This window comes from Protopterus annectens, chromosome 1.part1 (genome assembly GCF_019279795.1).
Source record: "Protopterus annectens isolate FY-2018-M chromosome 1.part1, PAN1.0, whole genome shotgun sequence".
Taxonomy (NCBI): domain Eukaryota; kingdom Metazoa; phylum Chordata; order Ceratodontiformes; family Protopteridae; genus Protopterus; species Protopterus annectens.
In genome coordinates this window covers 958,081,285-958,091,431 of record NC_056726.1, presented here as the reverse complement: position 1 = coordinate 958,091,431, position 10,147 = coordinate 958,081,285, and the positions used below count along the sequence as shown (strand labels likewise).

The window sequence follows — 10,147 nt, the reverse complement described above, 5'->3', positions numbered from 1 at the left end:
TTAAGTTGTCCAAAACATTTTTTTAACTGTTTTTAATCGTTTTCACTGTCTTGAATTATAAGGTTTCCATCATTATTAGAACTTAAATATTTTAAGGTGTGCATTATTAATTTGTTGAAGGTTTTATTAATGTTTTTAACAGTTCAAACTATTTCCTGTTCTTTTGGCAACGTATCATGATGAATTTTCATTGGTGGTGGTGTTTAATTAGTGAGGTATCCAAGATATATAAAGGGTAGCTTATTTTCATGCTTGTATCTGATGAAGTCTGATTAAATACGACAAAAATGCTGCATCTGGAAAGTGTGTTCATGTGCTTTAACTTTTATTAAACCAGCTTGTGGTTTACATTTGAGCTATTTGGATTGCTTTCTCCTTGGGTACCTTTACTGTTTTTTCATTCGAAGTTTTGTTGTTTTGGTACCAGTTCTAGTGTTGGTCTTAATTACTGGTAGTCTTCCCTTCCCTCAACCGCATTCCCTTCTACCACTTACCGTTTCTCTCCCTCTACTAACTTGGTCCAACAATATTAATGGAATCCCAAAGGCTTTCACTTGTATACAATCATGTTACCTTGTACTCAACTTTTTATGCCTAAAATGTATGCATTTGCTTTTGTAAGTTATATTTTTATCTCTGCTGATTTTTTTTGTTATGTAGGACAGTGTCTTGTAATTGTATAGCATTATGGTACCTTACACTTGATTTCTTTTATGCCTAAAATGCATGAATTTGCTAATTTGAAACTCTGTACATGTTCTTTTATGTGGAGCATTTCTCCTCGGGTCTCCACTGAAAATGGGTCACCAGCCCCGTGGACTACTCCGGTTAACAAGAGACAAATAAAATAAATAAAACATAAAAAAGTGGAGAAAATATTGGACAACAGTGATGTTGCAAAGAACTGGATGTCCCTCCAAAATGGATGAAAAGACAAGACGAAAACTGGTCAGGGAGGCTGCCAAGAGACCTACAGCAACACTGAAGGAGCTGCAGGAATTTCTGGTAAGTACTGGTTGTATACTACATGTGACAACAATCTCCCGTATTCCCCATATGTCTGGCCTATGGGGTAGAGTTGCAAGACGGAAGCCTTTCCTTACACAGAAAAATATCCAGGCCCGGCTAAACTATGCAAAACAATACATCAAGTCTCCCAAAAGCATGTGAGAAAATGTGTTATGGTCTGATGGAGACCAAGGTTGAACTTTTTGGCTACAATTCCAAAGGTACGTTTGCCGCAAAAACAACACTTTCACATCACCAAAAGTACACCATCTCCAAGGTGAAGTATGGTGGTGGCAGTATCATGCTCTGGGGCTCCTCTTCTTCAGCTGGAACTGGGACTTTAGTCAAGGTGGAGGGAATTGTTAACAGTTCCAAATACCAGTCACTTCTGGCCCAAGACCTTCAGGTGTCTGCTAGAAAGAAGAGGAAATTCACTTTTCAACATGACAATAACACCAAGCATACATCCAAATCAACAAAAGAATGGCTTCACCAGAAGAAAATTAAAGTTTTGGAATGGCCCAACCAGAGCCCAGACCTTAACCCAATAGAAAATTTGTGGGGTGACCTTAAGATGACATCAAGTCTCCCAAAAGCATGTGGGGAGGGGGGGGAAGAGATGGATTAATTTTAATCCACTTTACTGACCGAGATCTTTCAGATAGGTAACTTCTGAAGCAGTTTACTGTACTACTGTCAAGTGTGAAACTGGTAGACCTAGTTAGGATAAGGTATGATATTCAGGAAGATTTAGGCAGCAAGTAGTTTGCTGGAGAGCCAAAACAGCAAAAAAACAGTGCTCCCCCAGTGAACCACACCAGCAAATAAAAATGAATAACAGCAGCAGTAGATGGATAATTAACAGTATCGGTACACAAAAAAAAAAAAAACACCATGTGCAAAAGAAATCACAGAAATCACACTTTGATCGATCTAAGCACTTCTATCTTGGTTACAAAAACATCTTCAGAGATAATAATAGCACATCATCAACTTGTTATATAATGAACAACCTCCAATAAAAAAAAACATTTTTAAGTAGTCTAAATGCTTAAAGTGTCCTTATCTCTGAAGCTCTTAAATATATATTTATCTAAACTAAGCAATAAAACAATCAATTCATCTAATAAATATATATATATATATATATATATATATATATATATATGTATATATATGTAGAAAAGTTCAAATAAAATAAATGTGTAAGATATGACCACCTCAAGATAGCAGCTCTGTATATTACAATACTGTTTAAAGAAAGCATATCATGTAAGTCCTGGTTTTACAGCGGCATTCAAATGTATTTGCCACTTTAACTCTTTCTATGCATAACTGTTCAACTCTTTCTGTACATAACTGTTCTTAAGAATCATTTCCAAAAATTCCAAACTAATTGTTAACTCAGTAGAAGTTTTGGACTCTTCCATTAACAAACTATTTTGAAAATGTTGCAAACCAACATCATGTGGAATGACGAAGAATAAATTAATTACATCAACTGTGATGAACAACACATTTTCATTGAAGGTCGTGGTACTTAAAAGTTGTAATAAATGCCATGAGTCATGAATAATCTGGGTTTCATTCTCTACTAAAGTTCTACAGTGGAAATCCACAAATACTACTAAAAGTTCTGTTTTGGATTTACTAACTGAGACGATTGGCCTGAAAACAATTATGTGTATTTTGATGGTGAGTACTACCATCAGCTGACTGGGGTGGCCATGGGAGCTAGATGTGCACCCACATGCCAATTCGGTTCTTGCTGACTGAGAATACAACTGTGTCTTTACTTCTCCACACTTTAACAAGGTTTATCATTAATTTAGATTTCTTGACAATATACTGATTTTATGGACACACAAGCTTTCCATTTTTAATTTGTTTCTATCTGAATTACATGACTCCACAAGTTTTTTGAAGTTCACCTTCAATAGTATTAAGGACTCTATTAATTACCTGGACCTTACTATTTCAAAAGATTACATTAATGTGAGATACATTTCTAATTACATTATATATATAAAACACACACACACACACACACACACACACACACACACACACACACACACACACACACACACACAAAGGAAACCCATTCTAACTCGTTACATTCTGATAATAGTCATCCTTCTTTAATAGTCATCTTTCTTTCAAAAGAAAAATATCATCAAAGGCCAGACGGTTCATCTTTTCAGGCTGGTCTCAGTGGATGAAACTTTTAATATCGAGATAGAAAAATTAAGTAATATGTTCTTTGAGAGATGCTACCCTAGATCTTGGGTGATTTCAGAACCACTGAAGAAAGCATAGTGCTGAAACCGGTCTGGATTAATAAAGGATTTACTGCTACCACTATTCAGGGTGCTGGATTTTTTCTTTGTGTTTTGAGTTTGGTTTGTCCGTGCACCAACCATACTTGCTAGCCTGTTTCTCTCTCATGTGATTTCAGTTCAAGAAGAGATACTTAAAAGTAGGGAAGATAAATTTTTCCCCTATTTAGTGAGAAAAACTCTATTCAGAGCATAGACGTCAACAAGCTAGGTAAAGGGGGCAGTAATAAGGACAAGTTGGAGGAAATGACTACGGTTTATAATTACCAAGCACTGAAGCTTAGAGGTATTCTTTATAATACCTGGGATATGGTGTTTTCAGCGGAGTAAAAGCAAATACTGGGAGTGCATCCTAAAATTACATATAAAAAGGAGGCAATTTGAAAAACATATTTGAAAGAAATAGCCCTAAACACAAACATTTAGATCATTCGAAGATGAGAAAATGTGGGTTTTGCAAATGCTGTAGGTTTATCAACGACTGACCGTATGTGACTGTTGATCCTTATGACAAAACACAAACATATCCAGGGATTTGTACAGTAACAGAGTTAATTATCCAAACTAATTGGGACCTAGAGTATTTGGATAATCAAACACACACTGAACCAGATAAAAAACTTCTAAAACCTTGTTTTTTCTGCACGCAGAGAATACACTTTTCATTCAGTGATTCCAGTGGACAATACAGAATATTTTTCACACATGAGCAGACTACAAGCTCAAAAAATGTGCACAAGTAAATATATATAATGTTTACACATTCAGATTTTCCTACCTGAAAACTTTGCAAGGCTGCATTAGGGTAATTACATTTCTGATAATCGACTTTCAGATAACTGACTCTCTACTTTAGTTGTAAAACCAAACTGATATTATACATAGCAACAAACACTTCCTGTCCAGCATTTCACAAAGGTAAAATCAGGACTTTGAAAGAGAATATTTATGAACATGTATACAATATTAATAAATCTAAATTGACCAACGCTCTACACAAGCACACACTTGAATGCCCAGGTTTTAATAAAGTGCTGTTTTTTGTTATTGATAGAGTTTATATTTCAGAATGTGGAGACATTAGTGAATTATTATTCAAACAGAAAGAGTTTAAGTGGCAAACATGTGAATACCACTATAAAACCAAGACTTAATGACGTTTTCTTTAAACAGCATTTTAAAATACAGAGCTGCAATCTTAAGTTAATAATATCTTATAAGTTTATTTTATTGCATTTTCTTTATGTGTATTATATTTATTGGAGGAATTGACTGTTTTATTGCTTAGTTTAGATAAATATACATTTAAGGGTTTTAGGGACACAGTTTTTCTTTGGTGGTTGTTCATTATATAACAAGTTGATGTTGTGCTAGTATGATCTCTGAAGATGTCTTTGCAAGCAAGGTGAAAGTGCTTAGATCAATTAAAGTCCGATTTCTTTTACAATTGGTGGTTTTGGAGCTTTTTAATTGTGTGGAGATACTATTTAATTATCCATCTACTGCAGCTATTAGTCTCTTTTTTGCTGGTGTGATTCACTGGAGGAGGAGCATGGTAGTTTTTGCCGTTTTTCACCCTTTAACAGAGTCAGAAACTCATACAAGGTTACTAGTAAATAGTCTGTTATAAAGCAGAGCATTAATGATGTTTAGAAGGGATAATAATGGAATACATGTGCTGTGTCCAGCTCTGAAGCCATGCTGATTTGGCTGTAGTAGGATTACTTTTATTTGCTAATACAGATATTGTTTATGAATGCCTTTCTCTATAGGATGGATTTTTTTTTTAAGAAGACATAGAAAAGAAGCCACTCTGCTGGTGCAGAGGGATAAAGCCATGACTACAGCCCAGATATCTCAAATCTGATTAGCAGCATGGGTGGCTGATATAGCGGCCAGGAAGAGAGGAGTGTGCGCACCTTGAGGTGCGTGCAGTCATTGGAGATGCTCTCCAATGGGAAGCATAGTCCAAAAGAGAGGAGAAGCCTCAGATGTAACCAACGAGCATGGGAGGACATGGAAAGGGAAAGGGGGGTAGGACAACAATACAAAAAAAAAAACCTTGTGGAAGCACAGATGGCTGGGGTCTCCAGGACACCCTTAATATCCATGACCAGCTCCAGCACAACTAAAGTCAGTGCATGGGGGGGGGGGGATTCTGAGGACAGCTATAGGCAAGCATGAACATGGGGCACTGAGGGCCAGGTCAGTAATACTGAGGTCGAAGGGGGCCAAATAAATTAAAAAGGAAGCAATACAAAGGTCATGTGCCTGAGGAACAGTCAGGGCCATGGATCTAAAATTTTTAGGGTGTGGTCTTGGCCATCCCTATGTTCCGAGTATTATGTACCACTACTTCTACAGTGTAGGAACATGTTGCTCATTTACAAACCTGTTTATGTAAATTCCTATTGAATATGCTGCAGTACTGGTAGTGATGAACATAAATTCAGGCGGATGTTATACCGGGTAGGTGCTGATGGCTTTAGTTTTACAAGTACACTTCAAATTTGATTTGGGGAGATTACTGACAGCCGACGGTGCCTTTGTTGACTATTGAATGACATGTGTCGTGTTGTTTGTATACTGTTGACCTACTGAAGTGGCTGCTGCTTATTTAAAGTGAACATTAAGTTTACAGACCATGGTGAAGCTGGACTCATGTCAGAGATTTGGATGGGTGCTTTTCACTAGTTTACTTACAGAGCTGATGGCTTTCCAGAAGTGCTGTGTGTTGCTGTTATTATTCTCAGTTTGATGTTTAAAGTATTTTTTCTTCTGTGATGTATAAAGGGCATCATACTCAGTTTCTGTGCTTCCTATATTTCTATAATGATTTTGGAGCTTGTTTTTTTTCCCCCATGTGTCAATATTTCATCCCTCTGACACAGTTTTGTTTGTGTCGTTAGCCAAGGGGCAGGCGTGGTTTTAATTTCCATTTTCTGTGACAATACGAAACAGTTCAGGACATCTAGAAACTGTGGCTGAAGTAGCTGCCAGCTTCTTCTAAGGACAGGTGTTAGTACAGTCCAGCTACATTAATGGAGATCATTGAAGATGCTGCATATGAAGTATTTCTTTGTTCTTAAAATAAACGTAGCTATCTATTCCATTTTAATTTGCTTCCAGATTAGGTACGATTATGGTCACTTACACTTATGAAATAATGCCTGTGCTAGTATACACACTGAAGGCTTGATGTTAGAATCCAGTTCTATGACTATCTGCTCTGGTGTGTTACTATTAAAAGAGTTAGTCTAATGAGGTTAAAGGGATGTAATTCCTTATTTGGAATATGAGGAGATGAGATGAGATTTTTTTTATCACCCAAGATAACGGAGAAGTGCATGGCATTTACTGTTGCCCAGGAAAGGACACTTTAATGCACCGGGTTTGAAACAAGAAGAATGAAGTAAATGTTAATATGCATTTAGTTAGACAGTAGCCAACAGTAGAACATGACTTGTCATCTGCTGGTATTGGTTAATTCTAAGTGGGGACTTCTAAATTATTTGAGAAGAAACAGTCTGCCTGTTCTAACAGCAATATAGCCTAGAAGGATGTTTGTGTTCATCTAGAATATCAGGTTCGAGGCAGGTGTCTGTTATGGTTAAAGTGTCAGATTTGCAACAGCCTATAAAATAATGCAGTTAAGATGTACTTCAGATGCTTCTCGGACTTAAATGACAATTTTCAGTCCTTTGGTATATGGATGATCTATGGTATTTGAGTTATAACAGATTATATTTGGATAAATCCTGGCCTAATCATAGAAAATAATTTAAACAGCTGCTGGTGAACGCATTCAGAGTAGATATGATTTTTAGCTTTTCAAATACTTCACTTTCTTTTTAAGGTAATATGTTTCTGATTCTGTACAGTAGGATACGTTTAGTTTTCAAAGTAACAGTGGTTTTGATTATGTGAGTGGTTGCGTGGCTTAGTAATAATGATCGATAATCTGGCAATTAAAGAGAATTAAAAAAGTGATCCAGTGATCAGGTGTGTATATAGCTAGACAGATAAGTCAGACCTGTAATACAATTTTCTGACTTAATGAATAAATTCTAAATGAAATTCAACATACCTATATATACCAGTCTGTCCCCCCAATTAATAAACATCAATTAATACTGTTTTAATTATATTTTGGTAGCCTTATTGCAAAAAACTTTCCCATGACCCAAATTCATATTTCCTTTTACTATCAAAATGTTATGTGCCATGATAGCCTTTCTCGGTCACTCATTATATGTATTAATGGCCTTCAAACATCAGCACTGCAAAACAGCAAAATGCTCATTACCGTTAGAACAGTAAATATCAAACATTACATTCTACCATTTTTCTAATGGAAGTTAAAAAAGGCAAAAAATACTCACCTCTATGACATTGTGGCAGGACTGGCAGTAATATTTGCCTTCACTAGTGATACCCCAACAAATTTCGGAGCATTGAGTACAAGGTTCACTATAATCTCTCTAACAAAAAAAAGAGAAGATGTAAACGTATGATCTCTCCTTTACCTTAATCAGTGCATTTCATTTAAATTTTGCAAGGACAAAAATTACAAATTAAAAGACAAATGAATCTCAAGTTGTTCAAAAAGGCAATTAGGTAAAACACATGCAATATCGTTAATATCCACTGCTAACTAATCAAACTGAATATCACGAAACACCAAGTGCTAATATTCTTAAGTATACAGCAAAACCAAATAAGAAAACCCTGTAATTTATTCCCAATTTTATTTTGACCGGGTTCATGTAAGTTACCACACACACACACACACACACACACACACACACACACACACACACACACACACACACACACACATATTCCAGCAACATTTACATTTCTAAGTATATTCAGATCCTCACTGCAAAACAGTCTTCTAGCATTTCAAATAAGGAAACTAGAGAGTGATTTTCAATTAATGATCCATCACAGAGGTATGCAATATGCTGCTTAACTGTCAGCATGGCTTTAGAAAGGACAACAGCACTGTAAGACACTCCTTTCACTTACTAACACAGTTTAAGAGGGAGTAAAAGAAAGCAGACATACTGGTGTGGGTCTCTGGTCCTTGTAAAAGGATTGGATTCTGTATATTATTATGTGCCACTTACTGAGAAATCTTGGTCTTTGTCATTAACCTTACTTTTATTACAGTGTTCATTTCCTAACCATTAAACACACATCAAACTGAAAAAATACAACGACCTTTAAAACACATATTACAGACCCTGTAGGCTTATTTAAAAGTAAGCACTCTGAATTAAGAAAAGAGTATCAACAAAAGAGGTTCTCCTGTTAGATTCTCGGCTGGAGTGCAGGGAGTGCCTTCTGTGTAGAGTCTGCATGTCCTCCCTGCAGATTGAGCGTCTTCCGAAAGACATGCGTGAATGGACATGCCTTGTTTGAAGGTTGGGCATCGAGCTGGCAACTCAGCACTGAGAAAATCTACTGCCAATCATTAGCGGACCGGAGTTCCGCTGTGGCGACCCCTAACCGGGAAAAGACAAAAGACAAACAATTTATTACAAAAAGGTCAACAAAGGGCACATAGAAATGATGATATACAACAGACAGACAAATCCACACAGGAACAAATCTTTCATGACTCACTAAAATAAGCAAAGGTGGGATTTGCAAAAAAAGTCACAGTTTCAGAAACATGTTCATGAAGGATCATCAGGCATAAATCCATGAGTCACATTAGCCCAAGGCTCAAGAAAACGCAGCACACTAACTTGGACACATCTATGCATTTAAATAAAGACAACATTTAGCAACCTCTCCAAACATGAGCATAAAATTAATCGATGCCCAATGCAGAAGAACTACAGCAAAGGATGTATAGAGTGCAACACTGTTACAGAAAAAAATTTAACAAATTGCAAGAATGTTAATCAAACAATAATACTGTAACCTGCTGTAGGCTTCTAAAATACAATAAACCAGTAAACCAATGCCAGATGACAATTAGAAGACTAAAGTAAAATCCATGACTCCTTTGCAAAATAGGGGCCACACACTGCACTCCAGCAGTACCACCACAAAACATGTACATTACAAAATAAGAACGAACTTGAACAGTTAAAAAAAAAAAAAAAAATGGAAAGAAAATCAAAGTTGCCCTAACACAAGCACCAGTAAAAATTTTAGAGGGTACTAAAAGAGAGTCTAAACAGATGAACAATATACTTCAAGACAAAATCAAAGGCATCATCTCCATACAGTCAACCTCCACTATCTTCAGATGTGCACCATTAGTCTGACCATCATCCAAGGTCTAGGCCCATATTTATGTGGTTTAAACAGTTTTGATTTATCCCAGTTTCTGAGAAAAGGACATTTAGAGGACACACAGAGTGATAACTTTCTGAAAGTTATTTTATTAAATATAGTGTTCCACAGGGATCAATTCTAAGTTCCTTTTTATTTGAGCTCTCACATATAAATAAATTGCTTTATGGTGATGATATGTCCAATCTGGTTTTCTCATCAGTCAGGAGATCTGCATCTGTTAGACTGCAGATCTTCCGTAAAACACAGTGCCTCATGCAGATTTACCAAAACAAGCACATTCCAGAATGCTTCAACAAGTGACCTGGCTCTACTGCAATATTACAGTTATCCGAACCATTTTTCTCAATTGACAGGTGTTCTGTCTTTTCCCTGATTATGTATAATCATGGGGTTACTTATTTTTTTATGGGTGTATGTGTTTATATAAAAGTAAGTGCGTGTGTGTGTGTGTGTGTGTGTGTGTGTGTGCTTATATATATTTTTTA

General features: G+C 36.3%; 1 protein-coding gene across 3 annotated transcripts in view; it reads right to left on the bottom strand.

Moving 5' to 3' along the window:
* Positions 1-10,147, bottom strand: part of TAF1B (TATA-box binding protein associated factor, RNA polymerase I subunit B) — a 1,822,186-nt gene that overhangs the window by 1,709,605 nt on the left and 102,434 nt on the right. For all 3 annotated transcript variants that reach the window (XM_044079209.1, XM_044079201.1, XM_044079215.1), the window contains exon 2: positions 7,730-7,828. In XM_044079209.1, the coding sequence (XP_043935144.1) occupies positions 7,730-7,828 (99 nt within the window). The remainder of the gene's footprint in view (positions 1-7,729; positions 7,829-10,147) is intronic.